The sequence below is a fragment of the Malus domestica genome, chromosome 17, assembly GCF_042453785.1.
Source record: "Malus domestica chromosome 17, GDT2T_hap1".
In the NCBI taxonomy this organism is placed as follows: domain Eukaryota; kingdom Viridiplantae; phylum Streptophyta; class Magnoliopsida; order Rosales; family Rosaceae; genus Malus; species Malus domestica.
The window spans coordinates 1,597,560-1,623,674 of record NC_091677.1 but is presented as its reverse complement, the minus strand read 5'-3'; the positions used below and the strand labels follow the sequence as shown (position 1 = coordinate 1,623,674).

The window sequence follows — 26,115 nt, the reverse complement described above, 5'->3', positions numbered from 1 at the left end:
AAACTTGAGAGATCATTTCTCCAATGTGATTAAAGTTGAGAAACCATTGGTAATGAATTTATAGTTGATGAACTATAACAATACGTTTTGATGAGTTGAAAGACCATTACTCAAATTAAGTTAAAATTAAGGGATCATTGCTACAATTTGCTCTAATACATATCTTAATTTTTGAAAGATTCGATAAAAAAAAAAAAAAATAAATTTCGCCGGTGGTCGGTCGCTCGGTGCGCATCCACACTCCCTCCAAAAATAAACAGACATCTCGATATCTTTCCCATATATAAACCACTAACCTGACAGTTCTTAGCGTCACCACTAATCCCTCGTCGCCACGTCTCCCACAACCTGAATCAAGTACTTTTCCATCACCCCTTTCCCCTAACCCCCAAAAACCCTAAACCCTTCGATTCTCCATTTTTCTACGGCCCATGATCGCTCACCTCGAATACAAGCTCCGACTCCGGCGATCTCTCTGGTGAGCTTCACTAGTATGCGAAGCTCTCTGAAGCTGAAACTTCGAGCTTTCAGATAGATTCAGTGCGGCGGATGAAGATGCTGAGGTACACTGTTTTGCTCGGTTTGTTTCTTCTGCTGGTGGCGGGCCAAACGGTGTCGCATTTGGGCTCCGGTCCGCACATTGCAGACGTCAACATTCTGCTGCCTCCCAGAATGACTCATCCGGTCGAGTATCGGCTCCAGGGGAGCGATGGTTGCTTCAAATGGTAAGCCACTCTTCGTATCTATGTATGTATGTATATGTTCATGCGTACTTACAGTATATGAATTCGTCATTTTTCGAGCTTGTTTCTGCTAAATTGATGTTTTTGATAAAAGATATGAATATATGTGTATAAATGTTGAAATTTATGAAAAATTGTTGCAGGTCATGGGATCACCACGACATTCTGTCTGTTCTACCAGAATACAATACAACTAGTCACTGCTCGACGAGTGCGCTGTTGAGATCAATTGCTCCGTTTAGTGGCCGGAAGGAAACTGCTGTTTATGCTGCTGATGTAAATACTGGAGTTGTGATTCGCTGCAAAGTTTTTATTGACAAGCTTTCTAGGATTCAGATATTTCATAATTCTGTTAAACTCGACTTGGATGGGCTTGCCACGCTTCGAGTTCGCGCCTTTGACAGCGAAGGTATGTTTTGAAATGCTAATTATCGCGAGATATTAGGGGCTTGCCATTTGTTCTATCTTTAGTTGAATTGCGCTGGTTCTTAAATTTTAAGAAATTTGCCGATATGCATTGCAGAAAATGTGTTTTCGTCACTGGTGGGATTGCAATTTATGTGGCAGCTGGAAACCAATGAACCGCCTCACCACCTTGCTCATGTTCCTCTAAAGGACTCTCCACTGAGTGACTGTGGTGGGTTGTGTGGAGACCTAGATTTCCAAATAAGCCTTGAAGATAATGTATGTGTATACTTCGATTGGGTGTGATTGAGCAATATCAGCGGATTACTGCATTTTCAGTTTGCATCTAACCTTTTTATTTTTCTAATGTATGGTGCAGGGTGTATTTTCTGATCTGTACGTTGTAAAGGGAATCGAAATTGGGCATGAGATTGTTTCTGTACATTTGCTTGAGCCACGATTCCAGCACATGACTGATAGAATTGCTCTTACTGTAGCAGAAGCCATGTCACTTGATCCTCCCTCACCTGTTTTTGTCCTCGTTGGTGCTGCTGTTCAGTATAGTCTAAAAATTATCCGTGGGAACAAAGCTCAAGGTTTTACTCCCTCCTTATGTGTGTGCTCTAAAGTAGCAATCTTATTTGCTATCGTTGTATGTTGTCTACTTTCTTGATTCTGCCACCTGGAAATATGGATTGCATTACAGGAAACTTGCTTTTATTTTATAAACTTGTGATTACATAAAAGTGTGGCAACCTTCATCGGTGAGGTAAATCTAATTGATGGATGCTTGTTTTGGAGCTTGTTGGAAGCTTCTTTTGTGAATAGATACTCAACTGTAAATTGCTAGTATGGTAGGTTCTGGGAGCTTCCGGAAATAAAATAAAACTAGTGCTAAAGCTCAACTTTGGAGTTCAAAGAGATTTTGTTATTAAACCATGGTGAAAAATTGCACTATTTGATCTAAGCTACCTTTCTTCATTGGACCTTTGCAGTGGTAACTTTGCCGTCTCCACATCATCGATGGTCTGTTTCAAACTCTTCCGTTGCTCGTGTGGACTCTATGATGGGTTTGGCTAATGCGTTTAGCTTAGGAATTACAAACACCATAGTTGAAGATACAAGGGTTGCTGGCCACATACAAGTGTCGTCACTTAATGTTGTCCTGCCAGATTCTTTATCTTTATACATTGTACCTTTGCCCACTTCTGGTGATCTTGTTGAGGGAATTGAAGCAATTCCATCCATGACACGTTGGTATGGTGTTTCTGGCCGTCAATACCTCATTCAAATGAAGGTTTTCTCACAGGGTCCAGATGCACAAGAAATCTATCTTACAGAGGTAACCCATGCATTCTTCCAATATCTTTTTTGAACATTGATCTATCCAATTTGCATGTTTGACCTTTCCATTTTTGTTTTCCTTTCCACTATGTGAATTATAATTGTCTTATCCAAGGTGTTAGTGCTTGTCCTATTGATTGTTTCTCTCTGTTGAATAATGTTGTAGCATTCTATGTTTTCTTGTCCATTTATACTTCCTTTCAGATGTCCTTCGTTCTCATTTGATGCAAAAGTTTGTCTTGTTTTATATTATAGCTTTGATTTATTCTGATATAGTAGCTTGTTATGTTTTTGGCTACCTTCCACTCTGAAGTTCGATCCCTGAATTGCAGAGTGATGATTTAAAGTTGTCCAGTGACCAGTCTGACTACTGGAGACTTTCTCCTGTATCAAACGATATTGCAATCAAACATGGCTGGCAGAATTCTATGATTCTGAAGGCAACTTCACAGGGACAGGGTAAATTGGCAGCTTCTTTGACTTACTTTAGTGCATTAAATGAGAAGAAGGAGGTAATGACTTGATCTTAATTTCCATTTTCCTAGTTCCTGATTGGTTTTTTATGCTGTTAAGTTTTGTTCTATTCACTTTTTCCATTTTTCAAAATTTTATTTTGCTTAAATGCGTTCATTTCCACATTGCAGGTTCTCAAGGTCATGCAAGAAGTCGTGGTTTGTGATCGAGTTCAGTTTACTTTGGATAAAAGTGGTGCATCTCCAACCATTCTCCTTCCGTGGGCCCCTTCTGTTTATCAGGAGGTGGAGCTAAAGGCTACAGGAGGTTGGTAGCTTTTTAGATAATTGTTTTATCATTTGACTCTAATGTTAGGTTTCTGAACACCATCAAATTATACAGGTTGTGCTAAAGCATCCAGTGACTACAAATGGTTCTCTTCAGACATGGGTATTGTGTCTGTATCTGCTTCTGGTGTTGTCCAGGCTAAGAAGCCTGGTAAAGCTACCATTAAAGTGCTATCCATTTTTGATTCATTTAATTATGATGAGGTACAGGGTATTCAATTTGTTGTGATTCTTTTCTCATCTTCATATAACTGAATGCCTACTGACCTGCTTCATACTTATTATATCTTGTGCTTAATTGGAATCTTTTAAACTTATGTACTCTGCACACCCTACATTCGAACCTCAAGATTTTACATCCAAACCCTCAAATGCTATACACTGTTTACATAGAAATTTATACACTGTTTACATAGAAATTTATCTCTCTCTCTCTCTCTCTCTCTCTCAAGCCTATTGTCTGTACTAGTTTTTATAGTATTTAGTCTGCTGTGATAGGTTGCCATTGAAGTCTCTGTTCCAGCATCTATGGTCATGCTCCGTAACTTCCCTGTTGAGACTGTTGTAGGAACACATCTTCAAGCTGCTGTAACAATGAAAGCATCAAATGGTAATGACATATGAATTATGATATACCAGAAGCGTAGGGTACTTAATTTCTGTCAGTGGTGTTTGACCTTTTAAACTTTGATTTATTTATTTATTTGCAGGTGCCTACTTTTATAGATGTGATGCATTCAGTTCCTTCATAAAGTGGAAAGCAGGGAGCGAGTCTTTCATTATTGTCAATGCAACAGTTGAGGCACCTGCTTTAGACATTTTAGGGAATGCTGAGTTCTATGCATCAAGTTCTGGTCCTGCATGTTCACGGGCATATTTATATGCCTCGGCTTCTGGTCGGGCAACCCTTCATGCTACATTATCAAAAGAATATCACAACTTGGATAGCTCTATTAGTGGGCCTGTTGTTTTAAAAGCATCTTCACTTATTGCGGCATATTCACCGCTTAGCATTCGTCAGGCAGGTGATGGAAACCATTTTGGTGGCTACTTTTTTGATTTGGCTCAAACAGAAACTGATAGGCAGTTGGTAAATTTGGACAAAATATACCTTGTCCCTGGAACGCATCTGGATGTTATGCTTCTTGGTGGACCTGAAAAGTGGAACAATGGTATTGACTTTGTTGAAACTATGGATATCTTAAATGAAGGGCATGGTCATATTGACAATGGGGCTTCTGTGCAACGGTTATCTGATAGCTATAAGAGTCTGTACAGAGTTTCATGTCAAATGCTGGGAACCTATGTAAATTTCTTCTCTTTATCTTTCAGATGCTTTCTAATATAATTATCTTTGTGAAATATTATTAATATAATATCTCTCTATCTTGCAATGACTCAGAAAATTGTTTTCAAACGTGGTAATATGGTTGGGGATGGCCATCCTCTACCTGCAGTAGCAGAAGTTCCGCTGTATCTTACATGTAGCGTTCCTACCTCAATTGTTCTGCTAGCTGATGAACATGGTATACATGATTTCCTTGCATTAAAACTACAAGTAGTTAAAATTTACTTTCAGTGATATTGAGATACACATTTGAAGTTATTGGTGAATGACCACTCTGCAGTAAATGAACGTGAAGTTATACGGACTGCAATTCAGGCTGATCGCAGTTCTGGGAAAATCCGTGTCACCCCTGTTACTGTGGCAAATGGGCGCACCATTAGATTAGCTGCTGTTGGTATTAGTAACTCTGGAGAAGCGTTTGCAAACTCATCTTCTCTTTCCTTGAGGTGGGAACTTATCAATTGTGGCGAGATGGCTAGTTGGGATGATGCTGATGATTTAGAGAGGTCGGAGCACAGTTGGGAGAGGTTATTGAGCTTGAAAAATGAGTCAGGCCTGGTACTGCCTAGAATTTCATTGTCCTTTGTTTTATGGTATCTTGTTAATTATGCTTTTTGACTCTCAAAATTTTGTTCCAGAGCTTCAACTCATCAAGTGAAGCCTTGTCAACTGAATTGTTTCTAGACTCATATGTTAAAGTCTCAAAATTCCTCCGTTTTGGGTATTAGGGTTTCTTTTCAGTTCTAGAACATTTCATAGTATAGCAATGCTATATGAGCTAACACATTGAATCCTTTGCTTCTTAGTGTATAGTTCGTGCTACTGTCATTGGTTTCAGAGATAACATGGGTGCTCATAAGTCTGTTCCACTGCTTGAGGATTCAGATAATGTTCTTGCAGATGCAATTCGTCTACAGGTATGTCATGTTTGGATGTGATGAATATTTAAAGTATTGCTACTGCAGGTATATGGTGTTTGGTGTTTGGTGTTTGGTTGGGATGACTTTAGATTCAGGGTTTATAGTCCTTTTTATCTTTTTGAACTTGCTACTAAAATTTCTTAAATGCATGCTGTTTATATTAGTCTTTTCAATTTTCTAAAACTGTAAAATCTCATGTTTAGATTTGTTAAAACTGTGCAGCTTGTTTCTACACTAATTGTCAGCCCAGAGTTCAATCTGGTGTATTTCAATCCCAATGCTAAGGTAGGCCCTGAACTCCTCATCAATACTCTATCTCGCATTTTATAAATTTTTGTGTGCTTACTTTTGGGCATATAAACTACAAAATGCATTTACTATCATCTTTCAGTTAAACCTGTCAATTACTGGTGGGAGCTGTTTCTTGGAAGCTACTGTGAACAATTCTCGAGTACTGGAAGTCGTTCAACCCCCAACAGGTTTACAGTGCTCACAACTGATCCTGTCTCCTAAAGCTATGGGGACGGCACTTGTGACAGTTTACGATATTGGACTTGCTCCTCCCCTTGCAGCTTCTGCTGTGGTAATTTCTTTCTTCTGCTGAAGTGCCAATTGTTTGATTTCGGTGATTAACTTTTGAGAGAAACAAATTTAGTTTCAGTTTGGGTGATCTTTCAAGTAGTAAAGATGCACGATAAATTTCCTCGACTAATATGTTCTATGAAATGGAACTATTGATTCAATGTATAATGGATCCTAACTTGTGATTCTAAGAGAATGGTACGACATGTATCTCGTTTTTGGGTACTTCAAAACCGCACATACGTCAAATATAAACTTAAAATCAGATTCTTGAAACTTGAAATTGTGCCATCAAACTCTTAGAGCCAAGAGGTCGCACTTGGTGCGATGGCAAGTACCTTCGCCCATGAGCGGTAGGTCTCGGGTTCGAGACTTGGGAGCAGCCTCTCCATAAATGGGGGTAAGGCTAGCCGACATTCACCTCTCCCAGACCCTGCGTAAAGCGGGAGCCTTGTGCACTGGGTACGACCTTTTTTTTTTTTTTTTATTTGTTATGCTTTTTTCTGGTCACAAGCCTTCATCTTTCATGTTAAATATTGCTTGCTTTTGTAGGCTAGTTTCTCATGAAGGTGTGTGTATTCTTTAGGTACAAGTTGTAGACATTGACTGGATAAAGATTGTGTCACCAGGCGAAATAAGCCTTATGGTATGTTTTCCCATTGTAACTATTTTTCTGGTTCTCTGGTTTTTTATTTATTTTTTTGTTACACTGCAGAGCTACTGGGCAATTAAAAGAATTCAATGTGCATCCATTATGGATCTTACCGTATCCTGCTTTGACAATTTCAGGAAGGGAACTCGCAGACTATTGATTTGATGGCTGGGATTAGTGATGGGCGGACTTTCGATGCTTATCAGGTTTGAAATGACCTGATTTATTAGGCTTCTCTGTTGCGTGTTGACAAGTGACTTGTGGTGAACACATCTATGGTCTAGATGTTTAATTTTGTAGATCTTGACCTCTTTGGCTTCTTGTCTGTGTGTAAGAGCACAAGGTGCAAGCCATATTCTTGCTTTATATCTTGCATGCAAGAGGCTTGATGATTTGGAACCTATTGTGCAGTTTGCCTACATGAATATTCATGTGTATGTTGAGGATCATATTATTGAGGTGTTAGACATTAATGATATCTCAAGCCCAGGTGGTGGATTTGTTAATGTCCCGAAATTTAAGATTTTGGCTACACATCTTGGGATCACCACTTTCTTTGTAAGTTCACTGTTCGCCTTATACCTATGTGTTACCATCTTTAGTTTTCTTCACATTGTCAAATCTTTTGTTGCGTTTATGAATGTTGAAAGTTTTCTAAAAGTACTTGAAATTAGGTGAGTGCTGTACAACAATCTGGGCACGAAATTTTGAGTCAACCAATAATGGTGGAAGTCTATGCACCACCAGTAATCTACCCACAAGAAATTTTCCTTGTACCTGGAGCATCTTATGTGGTATGTTTCCGATATGAATCTGACCTTGTTATTTTACCCTTTTCGGCATTTTTTTTAAACAATGAGTTGGTGTAGTTGCTATCTTTTAGCTGTCTGCAACCACTGGGGATGAAGGTTGATTATGCTACTTTTTTTTAATTGTATGTCATTTTTTAAGACTACTGAGGACGAAAGTATTTTTGAAATGTACTAATGTTCTTTTGCTTTTAGGCACACACACAAACACACTATTGTTCACTGCCGATTTCATGTTTAATTTCTGTAATGACAAGTTAATTCTTCTATGCTTAGCTTACCGTGAAAGGAGGACCAACAGTTGGTGTATATGTTGAATATATGAGTCTGGATGATGAAATAGTGGCAATGCATAGATCTTCTGGACGGCTGTCTGCCATGTCACCTGGAAACACCGTAAGATAAATAGCTGATTCAAGTTCACTGTATTCCATTTAGCTATTCACATATGTTAATTATATGATTTTACTTTTTCAATTATAATAAGAAAAAGGTGTGATGTCTAATACTTTGAAGCAGCATTGCTGGGACTACAAAAAGTTTTCCTAATCAAATGAATTTTTTATGCATGACCAGACTATTCGTGCCACATTCTTCAGAAATGGAGATATTGTGATTTGTGAAGCATATGGCAGTGTTAAAGTAGGAGTTCCTTCTTCGGTGATACTGAATGCACAAAGTGAACTGCTTGGTGTTGGCCATGAGATGCCAATATATCCTTTATTTTCTCAGGTAAAAATTACAAAATGAAGGGTTATGCTTGAACTCTTATCAGATACTTACATGTGCATATTATCAGGGTGATTTGTTTTCTGTTTATGAGCTTTGCCAAAACTACCGGTGGACTATAGAAGATGAAAAGGTATTCTTTCATATTCTTGCTACACGTAAATCATTCCATGACACATATATTATGTCATCAAATTACAAAAGTGTCTGTTTTCGTTGTCTAGGTTTTGAGCTTTTATTTAGAGCACTTCACTGGTGAGAAGTATGGTTCTCAGTTGGAACCTTCAGAAAAGATTCAATTCCCTAGCCATATGAGTGAGGAAGAGCTTGGTTTTATCAAAGTCATATCTGGAAGGTATACATTGTTTTCTATTTCTGTCGTTATAACCCATATATGCTTTGCCATCTTCATTTACAAAAAAATACCTGTGGCTTCTTCTTATTAGCATTTGTCTTTCAATTTTCAGATTTGCAGGGAGAACAAACGTTGCAGTCTCGTTCTCATGTGAATTTATATCTTCTGGTTCCAAATCATGGAGAAGAGTTTACAATGCATCTGTATCAATATCGGTGGTGCCTGATCTCCCTCTTGCTCTTGGAGTCCCAATAACCTGGGTTCTTCCTCCTCATTATACTACAACAAGTATTTTGCCTTCATCTTCAGAATTGCATGGCCAAAGGGATAGTCAGAGTCATAAAGGAACTATTATCTATTCCTTATTAAAAAATCTCCCTGAAAAGAATGACGGTGTGCAAAAGGATGCTATTTCCATCGATGGAGACAGAATCAAGACATCAGAGAGTAACAATCTTGCATGCATTCAGGCAAAAGATCGTACGACGGGTAGAAGTGAGATTGCTGCTTGCGTCAAAGTTGCTGAGGTATGAATATAATCTCTGCTGATTGAAAACTATATATAAGGTAGCAGGTTTTGTTCAAATACTACTCACAAACAAGAAAAAGGTATAACATCTAAGAGAAAAACATATTACAAATTTTGGTCAGGTGTCTCAAATAAGAATTACGAACAAGGAGTTACCATTTCATGGGATCAATCTTGCTGTTGGTGCTGAAATTTCTCTTCCAGTAGTCTACCTTGATGTGCTAGGTATCAATGATTCAGTTATTTAATCAATATTGGTACTTGATACGTTTCAAACTTATTCTAAGTCTTGTGTTTTTTCTTGGACCAGGAAACCCTTTCTATGAAGCACACGGTGCCGTTCTCTTTGATATGGCAACCAACTCTCCTGATGTTGTGTCCATAAACAACAGCAGCAACACGCATGTTGGCAGTGGAAATATCCATCTCAAGGTTTGCTTCACTCAAATAACTCCGTGCAAGAAGCTGTGATAAGGATTTCTTCTCTTTGTCTTTCAAAAAGGAAATATAGTATTCATCAAGCAACATGCATTTGAATAGACAAGATCTAGACTAGTGAAAGGACAGCAGTATATTTTAGTATTCGTTTGATTTTCCTGAGCCGTAGACTGACTCCTGTTTTCTAATTTCTGGTTGAAGGCGATGCGACATGGTAGAGCGCTTGTGCGAATATCCATCCATCGTATGCCTCAGAAGTCGGACTATATCCTGGTAGAGCTCTTGTGATATTTGTTTTCATTAAACTGCTGTGTGCTTGTTTAAGATCAACTGAATACTTGATTTCTTCAGGTATCAGTGGGTGCTCATATACATCCTCAAAACCCAGTTCTTCGAACAGGAAGCCATCTTAACTTCAGCATTGAGGGTAAGTTATGGTAAAAATTTACTTTGAAATCCATTTACTATATATCGTGTAGGCAAGTTTCCCCCTCCCGCTCACCACCCACAATGTTTACAATTTTTGCCTTGGTGGATAGGCTTAAATGATGAAATTTCTGGCCGTTGGAGAACTGCAAATGGAAGTGTCATATCTGTATCCCCATTGTCTGGGGTGGCTGAAGTAATTGGGGAAGGTACAACTCAAGGTAAACAACAATTTTGTGTTTTGTTGAATCTACCGTTCTAGACAAAATTTTGTAAACTTATCCTATCCCTGTAATTTTTTGTGAATAATATATGATGACACAAGATTTCATTCGCTGTTTCATTTTGTGATCAGTATATTTTGAAGCTTCAAGTTTGAAGCTGCGAACAACAGTTATAGTGCCAACAGAGGATATTGTTTCCGTGGATGCTCCAACTGAGACACTAACAAATGTTCCTTTCCCAACTAAAGGATATAACTTCTATGTGAAGATCAGGTTTGTATTCATGAATGCTCTATATGCATTACTTGGTTGTTCAATTATGCTTTCCGGGACAGAAGAACACAAGTAATAATTCTGTAGGAGAAGACCAATGTTTTCATTTTTTCCATTTGATTCCAAAGCAGTACTGACAACGAGTTTAAGGCGCTTGGAAACACCAAGGAACTCCAGTATGACTGTAGAGTTGACCCGCCTTTTGTTGGGTACAACTCTTTTGTTCTAGCCTCACTTGTTTATAAATATGCTGAATAATTGTTTTCATGTGCTAATATTCCTTTTCTCGTCATGAACTAAAGGTACGCAAAACCATGGTTAGATCTTGATACCGGTAGCTCATACTGCCGCTTTTTTCCTTACTCACCGGAGCATTTGGTTCGTTTGGTACCCAAGTCAAAGGATATGAAATCAGATATATCTGTTTCCATCAAAGCTTCACTGAGAAAAGCAGATCATGTTTCCGGATCTGCTTCTGCTCTTTTTGTTGGAGGGTTTTCCATTTTAGAGATGGGCAAGGTAGCAACATATCTCGTGGCATGTATTTCGTATTCTTCTGAAACATTGTCGTATAGTGCACCTATAAGTTTTTATACCGGGAGTCCCCTTGAACGAGATCATAATGTTAATAGTCTTTGATGTGGCTGTTTCTGGAAATGTTTCAGGATTCAATGCAGTTGAAGCTGACCCCAGACTCTAACAAGACTACCATAACAATCCTGGGAAACACAGGTAAGACCTAAGAAGACTGCACTTTGGCCATCTCTCTCTCTCCTCTTGCTCTGGACTCTGACATCATCGGTTGATTTCTTCTAATTGTAGATGTTGAAATCTATCGGCATGAGCGGGATTCTTTACACATTACTCCCATCCATAAAGAAGGTTCTGGGATCGGTGGGCGTGCAAAATATGAGGTGAGTACTGGTAAAACTTGTCCTTTAGGATGGTGAGTGAAAGTTTGAATTTGAAAATGTTAAAAAGTAACATATAAGCGTTTCCTTGGTTCCAAATCGTATTTCCTTAACAGAGTCCATCCGATTGACACAACAGTTTGATTTCATTTTAGTATATTGAATTTTGACATCTTTCATGGATTATGTAACTTGTCCATTTCAGGTCAAAATGCTAGGATCCAAGAGATTCAAAGATACAATTTTCATTACACTTCCAGCCAATGGTGAGTCTTTTTTTTCCCTAAATCTTCGTATTACACTCCAGAAGAAATTTTACAAGAAGTGATTGAAGCAGAGAAGGTGAATCTTTAGGTACTCTCGAACAAGATTCTATAAAATTTTATATCGTGTATGCAGGACAGAGTGTGGAAATTGATGTCAACGGCGACCCTGGAGATAAAACGCCATCTGAAACTACCTTCGATCGTCCACTTTGGCTAATGGTGATTGCATATATTGCAATCGTGCTTGGATGTCTTGTTATATTGGGTTGGATGGTGGCTTGCATCATATGTTATTGGGCGGACGAACTGGATAGATCTCGAAGATCCATTAACGCTCCAGCTACTCCAAGCACTGCAGGCCCAGCCACACCCGAACGTACTAGCAGTCCAGCTGCTGCGAGCGAACAGTCTCCTCGAACACCTCAGCCGTTCATAGATTACGTTAGAAGAACAATAGACGAAACTCCATATTACAGGCGAGAGCCGCGGAGGAGAGTTAATCCACAGAATACGTTCTAGTTTCTTGGACCAGCGTTTAGAGGTTAGCTAGGGAACTCTCTCACTCGGAAAGATGGACCATGTAACGATGTAAACTCAAGTCCTTATGTGACTCTGTTGAGAGCCAAACAAGGCATTTCTTGACCAAATTTTGGTGTATTTCATGTACATTGGTTCAGTTAGTGTATTTATACGATGTATTTCTACGGTTTAAGTAATCGGTTAGGATTTTGAAGCCTAAGATTATCCTGTGATGTTCTTTTGTTCATGCCAAAAGTAGGTGATTGCATGGGAAATTTCTGTTTGACGAAGATATCCACACGTTTTCCACTACGTTTTTTTCTCATTTTTTCTAACTTGACTCTTATGCTTTTCCTCACCGCCAACTCCTTTCACTTTGTTACAACTTATAACTCGAGCAACGAAGAGTATCGGTATGAAACTTCAAATCTACTTTTTCAATATTACTTGTGTGACAAAAATCGTACACGACTAAAGTTTTACTCTTTTTAAAAATAAATGTGATTTCACATCGAGATAACAAATCTTTATACCAAACATGTATCTCCTAATCTTGTAACAATTTCATTAGAAACCTAACACTATGTTTGGATGAGAGAAATAAACTTGGAATTTGGATAAAAGTCAGAATTTATAAATTGACATGCACCAATTCCCTTGTTTGGATTTATAACATAGAAATTTAGAATTTCCGCGTGGAAAAAAAAACTTGGAATTTGAGGCCTCCAATTTCCAAGTTTAAATAGGTGTCATTTCCCAATTTCTATGATTGGGAGTTTAAAATTAACAATTTTGTTTTCAATTCAATTGTTCTTTTAAGTTAACCAAACAACAAAATTCACAAACTTTAGAAAATAAAATCTCTTTATTTTAATTTTTATCATTTTAAAATTTCTTATTAATCTTAAATTTCTTCATCCAAACATAATATAATAGTTAAGTTCACGTCCGTCACCGGGCGTAACGGATTTTAGAATTCGATTTAAATTCCTCATAAATATATCGGACGCACCTAATTGGAGATTTATTTCTTCCTTAAAAAGGGGAAAAAAATAAAAAAAATAAAGAACACATATATATTTAATTCGTGGGAGTTGAGAGGTTTAAGATCCTCGGCAGCCAACCCTTCTTACTTCCTCTTCTCTGTCTACTTTCTAGGGCTCAAACTTCTTCTTCGCTCTCTGTACTTCCTCCTTTCAGAATCCGATACCCCCATGGATTTTCGGACCAATGACCCCAACCTCGAAGGCGAAGCTCAGGACAATAACCAGCCAGACCACAGACACGAGACGGCGGAGGATGACGACTACGGCAGGTCCCAGCCTCAAACTGGCGACGGCGCCAGCCCCGGGTAAGCTCTCTTTGTCCTCTAATTTTAACTCCGTTTGGTTCCCGAGAAAATTTAGGGAAAACCCAGTTAAAAAACGACTCTCAGCTTAGCTATTTTTCTGTAATTCCGTAGGAAAATCTTTATAGGGGGTTTGGCAAGAGAGACTACCACAGGTAGGAATTTCAATTTTCGTTTCTGCTGAGTTGATTACTGTGATTTTGTAGTTTTTAGGGTTTCTGATTGGGGATCTGTTTCTGGTAATGCAGCGCAATTTATAAAGTATTTTGGTGCGTACGGTGAGATTATAGATTCAGTGATAATGAAGGACCGGAAGACGGGGCAACCCCGTGGTTTCGGGTTTGTGACGTATGCAGACCCCTCTGTGGTTGATAGAGTCATTGAGGAGACTCATGTTATCAATGGCAAACAAGTAGGTATTTTCAAGCTGTATGCATCTTTTGTTTGTAAAAAAGGAGCTTGCTTTATAAATTTTTTACATACATTGTAGGTCGAAATCAAGCGAACAATACCCCGGGGAGCAATGGGGTCTAAGGATTTCAAGACTAAGAAGATATTTGTGGGTGGAATTCCAACAACCGTAAATGAAGGTGCCCTTTTTTGGTTGCTTTTACCCTTTTCCGTTTCTAGTTTTTCTTTGAGCATAGTTAATGAGGTACTTACATGTTCTTTGTAAATGGGCAGAGGAGTTTAGCGACTTCTTTTCACAGTACGGAGAGGTTAAGGAACATCAGATTATGCGGGACCACTCCACCGGTCGCTCCCGTGGATTTGGATTTGTCACCTTTGACACAGATCAAGCAGTTGATGAACTCTTGGACAAGGGGAACAAGCTTGATTTTGCTGGAGCTCAGGTGAGTTGTCTACTGATAAAAGGCTGTGCTTGCATTTGTCTGTGCCCTTACATGCTTTTATGATTATGACACACGGAGCGAATTCCGAAATAGTTATCATATGCATTATCTGTTGTAGTTTAGAATTATGGTGTGTCGAATTTTGCAGTGTTTATTAGATGTGTCGTCTCATCTGTCAATCAAGTGTTTGCTTCCTGTTTAATTTTCTGCTTTTGCTGATCTATGTGGAATAATGGTTTCGTAATGGGTTGCACTAAATTGTTGCTTGGTTTAGTAGTACCTGCATATTACTTAAATGTTCTTATTGCATTAATTACCAAAAAAAGGTTTATATTGCTTTATTCACTTTTGAAGTGATGAATAAAGAAACCATGACACAATACGCTTGACTAAGCAAAACTGAGGTGGAATTCACTTATGTACAAGAAAATAGTTTACATGTACTTAGACGGTCTGGCCATATGGTAAATGCATCTTTGATCATTCAAGAAGCTTGATAATTTAGATTCATCTGTTATTTCTTGTAGGTGGAGATAAAAAAGGCAGAGCCAAAGAAGCCAAACCAACCTGCACCACCATCGAAACGTTATAATGATTCTAGACCTGCATATGGTGGTGGGTATGGAGAAAGCTATGGTGGATATGGAGGTGGCAGTTACGGTGGTGCTGGTGCTTATAGGTCAGCTGCTGCCTATGGTGGTAGAGGGAGTGCTTATGGAGGATATGGTGGCAGTGAATTTGGCGGATATGGAGTATATGGCGGTGGCGGCGGTGGTGGTATAGGGGCTTATAGGGGAGAATCCTCCATGGGATATTCAGGCCGTTACGGAGGAGCCTACAGCAGAGGTTATGATATAGGAGGAGGTTATGGTGGAGCTGGGGAGGGTTATGGGGGATATGGAGGTGCTGGCGGGGCAGCTGGTGGTGGTGGTTACGGGAGTGGCTATGATGCAGGTTTTGGAGGTGGCTACGGAGGTGGTAGTGGAGCTTCCTTTTACGGTAGTAGAGGAGGGGGATATGGTGGTGCAGGTAGCGGTCGATACCATCCATATGGGAGGTAGGAGGTTTGTTGTATCACAGGACGAACGAACTCTGCAGCCGAAAAATGAGAACCTAACCTTGTAGCTCTTGCCTTCAAGTCTACAGGCTTATGTTTTCAGTTTCTCTCGTGGTCTCATTTCGCTCTCTCGTTCGGTCTTTTGCACCGCCGGCAATGGAGCCCGGGCAACCTTGTGTCAAAGATGTTCCATATAATTGTTTGTCGAATTCTTTTTATTTCTTTGCTGCCCTTTTTTGTACTGGGACTGAGATTAAAGGGACCTGGCAATCGACATTAACGGTCTGCACATTGGTGCAGATGTTTGCATTCCCGCACTGCTTTTTATTCCTTGTGACGGCATAGAGATAGTGCCATAAGTTATTTTCTTCAGTTATATTTCGCAAAATCCGTTGTTGGGTTAGCCATTTTTGTTATTACTTTCCTAGTACAAAGCATTTTCATTAAAAGCGCACGAGCTAAGGGTTGGTTTGGTATTGATGTGCTTTAAAAAAAAACTGTTTCTGCTATGTTGTGATAATAAGTTCATTTTTGCCGCTTTACGTTTTTAATTTTTTTTTCACCTAAAACTGTGAAATTAAGTTTTTAAATGTTTACCAAACATCTTTTTGAGTTCAGTTTTTTTTTATACCTATTTTTTATAGAAGTACCTTAGTACCCAACCAGCTTCAAGTCCCCTTGACACCTCTTGAGACTCCTTCGCCCCCAGGATTTGTAGGATCACCCTACAATTTATGGTTGCATCTGACCCATTGGAGATGCTCTTACAACTTTTTCCATGATTTTCTAGTTTTTGTTTGGTAAGCATGTCGGTTGTCTTCCATCTTTTGTGATGCTTCTACTTCTTGGGCTATGCCCTTTGTCAATACAGCCTTTTAGTTATTCCCTTCGATGCATAATATTTTAAAAACCTAAAAAAATAATTAGACAACTGATACCAATTAACTGTTGGTTTAGTAATACTTCATGATGAAATGTCTTAAATTCGAATCACTCATTTTATGTTAACTAAAAAAGAGGCAGGGCATTTTGTTACTGATAAAACAAAACAAAATTTTAACATCGTGTTATCAGGGTGAAAAGGTTTTGACTCAAAAGCCGCTGGCATGGACTTTGGCATAGTTAACGGTGTGTAGGAAGTGCTTTTGAAATGATTAAAAACGTTTTTTGTAAAAATGTTTTATGGAAATAATTTTTAGTAAAAATGTAAGTAAATTTTAAGAAAGCACTTTCGTAACCCAAAAATATTCTCTAAAAACGTTTTCAGTTATTTTAAAAACATTTCCAAATGAACAATGTGCTTTTACTATGTGTTCAAGTTCGAATTTTTCTCGCATTGCTTGGAATGATATTAGAATGGAAAATGCTATGGAGATCATATTTTGTAGACCACGTAATGTGGCAGTTAATAGTTAAATACATTTTTTAACGATTTAAACAATAAATTTAATTATCAACCATTAACTATCACATCATGTAATCTATATAGTATTATTTAAATAGATAACCTCTTTAGCAACGAATTAAAATCCGAATTTTCTGATAAAAGTGACTAAAAGGGAGAGGTATTGGTAAAATATATAAAATTTGTGGTGTTCGATTGTAAATAAACTGAACTCCGTGGTGCCTATCAAATTAACCCAAAAGAAAAAAAAAACTAATAGATTTTTCGTTAAAAGTGAACAATTGTTAAAATTTTTAATAAAAAAATTAGAAATTATTTTTCTGGCAGGCGTGCCTTTTCTCCGAGCTAGTGTGTATCAGTCAAGTATTAGCCACAGATAGAGAAGGCGCGCACGAAAGAGAGAGAAAATGGCGATGGTGTCCTCGAATCTGGGCTTCAGTCCACGTCCAAAGGTGCACACAGATTCATGGATTTATTTTTTTTAATTTATTTTTCTATATATTTATATTTTCTGTCGCCATTGTTTGTTCTTGTAGTTGCTTCAAGTCTCCTGCAGAAAGAGAGAGAAGAATCGAGATAACTACGACCCTTACAAAGTCATCGAAATTACTCCTCCGCCCAAGAGCCTCGGCGTTCGTTGCTTCCCCTCCGTAAGTCCTTTCATTTTTGCGAAAAAAATTATTAATCTTTTTTCTGCGAATTATTTTTTATTTATTTTTTGTTTGAGGAATTGCAATTGCGTAGTTGGATAAGAAATTAAAAAAAAAAAAATAGGTATTAAAAATGTTAGACAGATTGGAACTTGTGGCAAAAGGGATTTAAATAAGTTTATCTTACGCTGCCGGTCCAAGCCTGAATAAAGAGGGGACCGGTCCAAGCCTGAATAAAGAGGGGAGGGCGTCAGTTAATCGACATCCGATACTCCGTTCTTACGTCGGATCTCTATGATATTAAAAATGTTAGACAGATTGGAACTTGTGGCAAAAGGGATCCAAATCCCTAATAATTTTGGGGATCAGTTCTGAATCTGTGAATGTCTGTTGAGTGGGGATTATGCATGTGCTGCTGCTGCATTTGCTCTTTGTTATTATCTTAATTGTATTATAAGCTGTTTAAACTCGATTAGTGTGATGATTAAGCGCGAATGACGTCGATTAGGATGTCGCAGATGTACAAATTGGCTTTATAAAAGGCAGTTTTTCGAGTGCCAATTTGGTAGAAGCTGCATGATCGATGTATTGAAACTTGAAAGAGTTGGTAACTGAAAGCCATTTTGCTCTGGGAGTGGCATATACGCTTGTTCCGATGGATTGGTTGGAAGCCCTTTATAGTTTTTGGAGGAGATTGAACCCCAATGCATCCCACTTCACCTATCTCTGTGCCGTCGAGAAAGGCAAAACCGTACTGAGGCTGTGAGACGTCCACTTTTAAATGTGTATCGACAGCTTGGCATGTTGATATTAGTCGGATTTTGAATGTGTGAAAACCTTTCTGAAGTAGCACTTTTCTTGGGTAAAAACCTCGTAGACCCCTTACTGAATCGACTTAGATCTGTCAAAAACTGTAAGAAGCGGTAAGAATTAAGTTTCAGTCCTTATTGCACAAGCTTAAAGAACACAAAGACATAGTTTGCCGATTTCTGCAGAGAGATGGTGAGGTGATCAAAGTCTTTGCCTTGCGTCGTTTTTGTTTCTTTTTGTGTCTTTTTTATCTTGGAAGCGGAAGAACTATTGAAGCTGCGCGAAACTGTCATAAGGGTTTATGTACAAAGGACAAGCAAGCCCTTCTGGATTGTATCCGAAGATATGGACGCCATGTTATATTATTCTCACACTGTTTAGTCTTCATCGCTACCCCTATGCACGAGTTCAGAAAACCAGTAAACTGCACCGGAACTTCCCTCAAACTATACGTGCGTCCAAACTGATTGTTTCTGTCTGTCATGCTGTGGGAATTACTCTGTTGTGTTGGTTTCACTTATGGAAATATGTATGATTAGTTCGATTACGTCTGTCTTCTTGTCTATATTACTCTGTTTGTTCATACATGGGGGAGCAGCAGGCCCTACGGATGCATGATTAGTCGAACTTGCTGCTGAAGTTGATATTTTTCCCTCTTGATTTTCCTTGTGTATATTCTTATTGCACCTTCCATGCTGCAGAACCTGCATTGTGGGGACAGTGTGACAATAGAAGGCCAAACTTACACAATCTCAGCCGTAACTCATCGGTACCAGCTGCGGAAGGGGAAGTATGAACCGAGCGAGAAGAGGCTCGATGTTTTGTCAACAGCGAGATACATCTTAAATTTATACCTAGATAATTTGCTAGAACAATCTTGACATCTTTCGTTTAAGTTGCATCCATACAATCTCAAAATAATTGAACTAGATTGTTCTTTAGTTTACTCATCACATTCCTTCCCCTCCATTTACAGAGAAGGAAAGGAATGTCTACAATATCATCAGAATGCAGAATGTTTCTTTATTTATGCTTCTAGTTTGTATGGAGAATTTTTTTAGTGGGATGTTCATCGTAATGTTACTAATTCACATGCTACAATATAAATTTTTTTTTTCTTCAAAAGGGGACCAAGCAATGGCTTCACCATGACAGTCTACCCTAGTGGAGAGCCGAGAAGACTCACGGAGGCATTTTGGCATCCTCCTGGCCACTATATTGTGATTTATCAATGTCATGAATTGAATTTAGGATGCGTTTTATGGAATATGGGTTTGAGATTTGTTCCCAACCATTGGACCACTCTGTGGTGGTTCACTTGCTACAATATAATTGATCATGCTGAAATTTCATAATTGTGTATGTTATAACATGAATGGATCGGTAAACCACAAGACATTGTGAGCGCCTGACTAAAAAAAATTACTTGTTCGTATGATGAGCATGTGTGGTCAATGAGTTTCAAACTTGAGTCAATATGTCCTGATGCTAAGAAGGAGGTTAAGATTTCCGAGTTTGAAACAAGTCTCCGCGTCCTTTATATCACTCATAAATTTTGGAGGGGAATTTCCCTCCCCCCCTCCTATTTCCATCCCCTTCCCTCTCCTCCTCTCACATATTGTTTTTTTGTCTTATTGTCTCTATAAAAAAAATCCATATAAGATGTTGACGTGACTAAACTGTAACCATTCAAATAGGAGGGAGGGAAGGGGAGAGAGATTAGAAAGGGAGAGAATCTTCCTCCATAATTTTTTATGCGTACCAAAAACGCAAGTCATGTAGTTTACTATTTCATATGTTATAAGGTTAACAAAATTACTATTATAATTTGAACAAAATAATAACATTTCATGAGTGTATTATTCGAAAGATTCCTAATACCAATCCTAATTAATTGGAGAAAATTGAAAATGATTTGCCCAAAGCATGTTGGTCCCTACTGGTTAAGATCCTGTCTAAATTCCCTCCTAATAATTACACGTGTCAGAACCAAGTGTCATGCATCACATAGAGTTTACGGTGTAAAGCATCCATCACTGTCCGGAAGCAATTAGAACCGTCCGATGTCTGATGGGAATCAAAGTTTGTGGAAGTGGGTTTCTCCTGGGACCCACATTTTTTAGGAAAGCATGTTACGTGTATCTGGTCACCATCATGTGGTACCCACTCAACCACCGTGTTTGATGGAAAAAAAACTACCGTATTTGATAGAAAAATTATCATATTTACGAGAATAACTTACATAAAATATGTTTAGCGCATATGTACAATGTCAACTTTAAATTTATCTTCAAATAACATTGAATGAAAAAAATATCGTTTTACAATTACCGTATATATTTTATATAAGTTGTTATCAGCCTCTATGTGTGCTTACTGTCTAGAGTACATAAAATCATCTTACCCATAATTTTAATGTGCTGAAATACAGTCCAAAACATCAAGTATAATAATATAATTAGTTAAAATTAAATATTTGACGTAGCATGTCATATTCTTACCACACTGAAAAATTTGACATTGGCCATCGGAACCGAATCCCCTCCTGAGCATAGGGTGGGATCCTCCTGATCGGGTCATTTGGAGCATTGATTTGATCTAACGGCTACAAACAGGATGTCCTCTAAAAATTATAATTATTGTAACCGTTAGATCAAATTTCAATAACCCAGATGACGGATCCCCACCCTATGCTCAAGAGGGGATCCGATTCCTTGCCATCAATCCCCCATGTGCTGAAGTAGTGGGACCCAGCGGCGGGGCACTGTGGGCCCACATGCCCTAGCTCGGTAACATTTGATAACGGGCGCCCTTGTCCTTCCAGATGAAACATTTTTATTAGTTTCACCGCGGACGTACCGTAGATTCATGCGCGGGACGTGACAGCCGTCCACGTGCTTTGTGGCTGGAGTTCACGTGCACGCATGTGGAGCCTCTCACCTGGTTCCCGCAAAAGAAGTTAATGAGATTTGTGCGGTCGTTTAATTACTATTTAATTTAATTATCTTGGAACCAAATAATGTTTTGAAAATGAAAATTATGTCCTCCATCCACTCCCTGAATTTTGGTGTCTCAGCCCAATCAAAACATTGTCCAATTGCATTTGGAATAACGCTTGACTGTCCTCCTGAAAATCCAATTAAAATTAGACACATGTTTTTTTATTAATTATTTGGTCACGCGTTCATTTCTAATTGGGTACTTGTGCATTTCAGGAGGACTTGCTGGTTGCTGCTCTTCTTTCGGTACACAAGCATATGATAGATTTTTTTCACTCTTTAGATTAGATTTAATTAAAATTTAATAATAAGAATTGTATAATTAGAATTTAGGGAGAAAATAATATAATATTTGAGAAGAAAGAATGCTTGATAATATGACAATAGTGAGGACCTATGTTCTATCATGTATTGGATAAAATGGATGACACAATTATCTTGAAAAAAATGTATGAACTGATGGCCTTTTACTGAAGTGGCTGAAAATAATTATATTTATACGTCATGTTGCAGGTTCAAACTTCAAATTTCTCTATCCTTACTAATTAAATATTTTTATTTACCCTATTAACGCAATCATTTGTTTTGATAATCATAAATTAAAATGGCGACCCCAAAATCAGAAAATAATAACCCAAAAGTTGGGTTTTTTTGTTTTTGTTTTTTTTTTTTTACAAAGGCAAGAACAAGAAAAAAAGAAGAGAGACTTTCTTTCCTCTATTTTTTTCTTTACTTTTTTTCTTAGAGAACAAAAAAACAGAGGGGAAAAAAACAAACATCCAAAACAAAGACGGCTTTTTAAGCTTTTACGCTTTGCTTGCGAATTTTGGCTTCGTATTTCTCTCAAATCCACACCGCGACGGAAAAAAACAGAGAAACTCCAACTTTCTGCTCTCCCCAGAAATTAAAAATTGATAAGTTTATTACTATTTTTTTTCGCATTGTTGCCTTGTTGCTTGATTCCTCTGGATTTCTTGGTCGATCGGATCTGAAGCTCTTCAGTGAAATCCAAAAGATAACAGACAGGAAACAGAGACCCCCTCAAAGGTGTTTCACTTTCTCTGTGAGCTCTCGCTCTTTGGGTCTCTCTCTCCTCTCCCCCTCTCTCTCATTGTACCCACCAGCCAGCCATGCAAGATTGCTTTCTCTCGTCTGCTTTCTCTCTCCTCTGATCAGGTAATTTTTCTAAGCACTCTTTGGCTAATTGGGTCCTTTGCTTTGAGGTTCTTTTGCGTTGTTGTGCTGTTTGGTTACCGAGAAACTGTGGGAAAAGAAAGAAAATGAAAAGTCGGGTTTGGTTTTGGAAAGAATTAAAATTGGAACTTGGGTTCAATCACTGGAGAATTTCGGTTTCTGGGTTTTCAAAAGAAGAGAAATTTGTTCAAAATTTTGTCAAATAATCATTTTATTGCAGCCTTGGATTGTCAAAGAAATGGATTTTCCTCCTTTTCTTGCTGCCATTGATTAGATTGTCAATTAAAGCTCGTATCTTGAATTACGGTTCATCTGGGATTTTCTTTAATTGTATATATTCTTGCAGATTTTTTGTTGATTATGTTTTGTTTTAATTTGCATTCTTTGTTTCGAATCGACGTCTCTGATGCAATCTGCCTTGTTAATTTGATTTTTGGAAGACATTTAAGTTGATGATTGTGTAATTAATGCCTTTAGTAGAGAGATAATTACATCTCATATAATCACTCTGCTCAGTTGGAATTTGCAGTGACAGTGACTGTGTGAAAGCCATGGAGTCACTGGTTGACGGGGTTAATTCTTTGCCGAAGATTCGCTATTCTGCACCGCCGGAGGTAGGCAACAACCCTCCTTCCACAACTGGGACTGCTCGTCCTTCTCAGCCCCCATCTCCAAAACAATCGAGAAGCGAAGGGGTTCTGTCGCCATCTTGCGTGACTGCGCATACTTATTCGGTAAAGACAGTCAGCTATTCAAATGGTTCTGTAAATAATCTAAAGAATCCCAACAAGGCAACTAATCATAGCATGCAGCAGGAAGAGTTTCTCCATATGGGGAAACATTACCACAGTTCGAATAAAGGAAAACTCGAACATGGAGGCCCAAATGATGTTCTGAACAAATCAGCCGAAACTTCTTATCTGAACAAGGTTTCCATGCTGGAAGCAAAATCAAGTGACAAGAATCCGGTTAATGATTGTGATTCGAGTAGATATCTGGAATCTAGAAATCACGGTTTGGTTCCTTATAAAGTAGTGGCCGGGCAGAAAAATAGCCACTTCGTTTCTCACTGTGCAAGCCCTCAGAACAGTTTATATTCTGCCTCTCTGTATTGTGAAGCCAAGCAGAGTTTCACCAACACAGAAGTCAGTGAATGTGCCAGCAGTGTGGAGAAGTCTGTTGAAAGTGGCGAAGTTACTAATTCCTGTGATCTTATTGAGAGCAGGACGACCAGCATCTACAGAGGCAGTACTGGCAGCGATGTTAGCGATGAGAGCAGCTCCAGTAGTTTGAGCAATGCCATTTACAAGCCCCACAAGGCAAATGATGTTAGATGGGAAGCGGTGCAAGCAGCGCGATCTGATCATGATGGAACGCTGGGTAAGGAGCATTTCAAGTTGCTGAGGACACTGGGATGTGGAGATATAGGCAGCGTTTATTTAGCTGAACTGATTGGCACTAAAACTTACTTCGCCATGAAGGTAATGGATAAAGCATTATTGGCAAGTAGGAAAAAGCTTCTTAGGGCTCAGACAGAGAGGGAGATACTGCAATCTCTGGATCATCCTTTCCTGCCAACATTATATACACACTTTGAAACGGAGAAGGTATCTTGTTTGGTGATGGAGTTTTGTCCCGGGGGTGATCTGCACGCACTCAGACAAAAACAACCTGGGAAACATTTTCCGGAGCATGCTGCCAGGTTAGATATTCCTTCACACTTATCCTTTCAGTTTACTCGTTGGTCTACTGACTTTGTATACTAAACCACCGAATTAACTTATTTGCTACACGAACGAGGAAGAAAATGAAGAAGCACACATGCATTATTGACTAAACAGTTACGGTGGAAAAAGCAAGTTAAACTTGAAACCATGCTCAAAATATTGTATGGACTGTCATCTCTCATATGCTTTGCCATTTCAAAATATACCTCTATGCAGCTCCCCTTTGTAATTTGTATGAACATATTGTTCGGTGTTGTTTATGTCATAAAAGGAAATTTGTGGTTTCGGTGATTATTAAGGCTGTCTTTGTAGGACTGATGGTCTGGATGTAGAACTCTCCAGTCATTCCTCCCTCCCTCCCTCACCGAGTCACGTACACGTTTAATTTAGGACACACGTACACAGTTCTAGGTTGCAAGAGGAATCATATTTCAATAAAAGCCTTTAGTGGAAATGGAGGAGTAAACCTATATACTAGAAGGATATCAAGTGTTTGCACACATTTATTTGCCAGGGCTGGGGACATGCTAATGATAATAATTCTAGTGTGTTAATTTCCTGATTGTTTTTGCAGGTTTTATGTGGCTGAAGTTCTTCTTGCTTTGGAGTATTTGCATATGCTCGGGATCATTTACAGAGACCTCAAACCAGAGAATGTTTTGGTGAGGGAAGATGGACATATAATGCTTTCAGATTTCGACCTTTCTTTAAGATGTGCCGTTTCCCCCACCCTGGTAAGATCTTCAAACTTAAGCTTGGAGACAAAGAAGTCATCATATTGTGTTCAGCCTGCATGCATCCAGCCGACTTGTGTGATGCAGCCAGATTGCATTACCCCCACATGTTTTGGTCCACGCTTTTTCACGGGCAAGCCAAAGAAAGATAAAAAGACTAAAGTGAAGAAGAATAATAATGATGTAAACAATCAAGCGAGCCATCTCCCCGAGCTCGTTGCAGAACCAACGAGTGCTAGATCAATGTCCTTTGTGGGAACACACGAGTACTTGGCGCCTGAAATCATTAAAGGTGAAGGCCATGGCAGCGCTGTGGATTGGTGGACATTTGGGATCTTTCTCTACGAGCTTTTGTTCGGAAGAACTCCATTCAAGGGGCAAGGAAATCGGGCTACGTTGTTCAATGTGGTTGGCCAGCCATTACGATTTCCAGAGTCGCCTTCTGTCAGCTTTGCAGCCAGGGACCTGATCAGAGGTTTACTTGTCAAAGAACCACAGCATCGTCTTGCATATAGGAGGGGAGCAACAGAAGTTAAACAGCATCCGTTTTTCCAAAGCGTGAATTGGGCACTAATTCGCTGTACAACTCCACCCCAGGTGCCAAAGCACTACATACTGGACACTCCTGATACACCGAAAGAACCCATGAACGGGAAGATGCCGGGCGTTGATTTGAAGCCATCTGGTAATTATTTAGAGATGGATTTCTTTTGATTCTTAACCTTTGTTTCCCCTTGATGAAAAACTAGTCTCCAACTGATTCATGTGGGTGCTACATGTACACAATGGTTCCTTTCCATTGCAAGGATTACAATTTGGTGAATTCCTGAGATTGAAGAAATGCAATTGCATTGTCCGCCTTTCGGCCTTCTTTCGGCCTGTATACTGCTCGGAACAGTCAAATAGGTCCGGCGAACAAGATGTTTTCCGATTAGGGTTGTAATTTGACACTGCTAATACTATTTCCTTGCTCTCAGCATAAATAATTGGAAGAGAAACTACACGAAGGCAGATGTTGCTTTATTAGAGGAAAGTTATAATGCCTATGCACCCTGGTGCGGGGG

The 26,115-nt window shown here is 38.8% G+C and overlaps 4 protein-coding genes across 11 annotated transcripts; all 4 read left to right on the top strand.

Moving 5' to 3' along the window:
• Positions 1–308: 308 nt before the first annotated feature.
• Positions 309–12,493, top strand: LOC103404556 (nuclear pore complex protein GP210). 6 transcript variants are annotated; one of them, XM_070816686.1, is made up of 36 exons: positions 309–725; positions 887–1,152; positions 1,267–1,427; positions 1,528–1,744; positions 2,144–2,490; positions 2,825–3,004; positions 3,137–3,272; positions 3,348–3,496; positions 3,791–3,902; positions 4,003–4,598; positions 4,695–4,818; positions 4,921–5,198; positions 5,447–5,557; positions 5,783–5,845; positions 5,952–6,143; positions 6,729–6,788; positions 6,932–7,000; positions 7,206–7,352; positions 7,469–7,588; positions 7,880–7,999; positions 8,180–8,335; positions 8,403–8,465; positions 8,557–8,687; positions 8,800–9,214; positions 9,339–9,441; positions 9,527–9,648; positions 9,856–9,927; positions 10,006–10,081; positions 10,194–10,301; positions 10,436–10,577; positions 10,709–10,786; positions 10,880–11,096; positions 11,243–11,309; positions 11,400–11,491; positions 11,694–11,754; positions 11,893–12,493. In XM_070816686.1, the coding sequence occupies exons 1-36, from the start codon at positions 550–552 to the stop codon at positions 11,904–11,906; spliced, it is 5,541 nt and encodes a 1,846-aa protein (XP_070672787.1). In that variant the 5' UTR covers positions 309–549; the 3' UTR covers positions 11,907–12,493. The 6 variants fall into 6 exon arrangements, with proteins under 6 accessions (XP_070672787.1, XP_028953646.2, XP_028953645.2 ...); XM_029097813.2 differs by having other exon boundaries at positions 11,888–12,493; XM_029097812.2 differs by having other exon boundaries at positions 312–725; positions 10,706–10,786; positions 11,888–12,493.
• Positions 12,494–13,325: 832 nt separating this feature from the next.
• On the top strand, positions 13,326–15,920 carry LOC114822739 (uncharacterized). 2 transcript variants are annotated; one of them, XM_070816652.1, is made up of 6 exons: positions 13,326–13,624; positions 13,736–13,776; positions 13,870–14,033; positions 14,112–14,211; positions 14,306–14,475; positions 15,003–15,920. In XM_070816652.1, the coding sequence occupies exons 1-6, from the start codon at positions 13,488–13,490 to the stop codon at positions 15,534–15,536; spliced, it is 1,146 nt and encodes a 381-aa protein (XP_070672753.1). In that variant the 5' UTR covers positions 13,326–13,487; the 3' UTR covers positions 15,537–15,920. The 2 variants fall into 2 exon arrangements, with proteins under 2 accessions (XP_070672753.1, XP_028953648.2); XM_029097815.2 differs by lacking the exon at positions 13,736–13,776 and having other exon boundaries at positions 13,358–13,624.
• A 1,299-nt stretch (positions 15,921–17,219) lies between these two features.
• On the top strand, positions 17,220–19,427 carry LOC103404270 (uncharacterized). Its single transcript, XM_008343163.4, has 3 exons — positions 17,220–17,389; positions 17,474–17,587; positions 19,099–19,427. Exons 1-3 carry the CDS (start codon positions 17,345–17,347, stop codon positions 19,276–19,278), a joined length of 339 nt encoding a protein of 112 aa, XP_008341385.1. The 5' UTR covers positions 17,220–17,344; the 3' UTR covers positions 19,279–19,427.
• A 2,656-nt stretch (positions 19,428–22,083) lies between these two features.
• Positions 22,084–26,084, top strand: LOC103404271 (protein kinase PVPK-1). 2 transcript variants are annotated; one of them, XM_008343165.4, is made up of 3 exons: positions 22,084–22,572; positions 23,120–24,292; positions 24,892–26,084. In XM_008343165.4, exons 2-3 carry the CDS (start codon positions 23,142–23,144, stop codon positions 25,763–25,765), a joined length of 2,025 nt encoding a protein of 674 aa, XP_008341387.3. In that variant the 5' UTR covers positions 22,084–22,572; positions 23,120–23,141; the 3' UTR covers positions 25,766–26,084. The 2 variants fall into 2 exon arrangements, with proteins under 2 accessions (XP_008341387.3, XP_070673057.1); XM_070816956.1 differs by having other exon boundaries at positions 22,101–22,572; positions 23,107–24,292.
• The last annotated feature ends 31 nt before the right edge of the window (positions 26,085–26,115 follow it).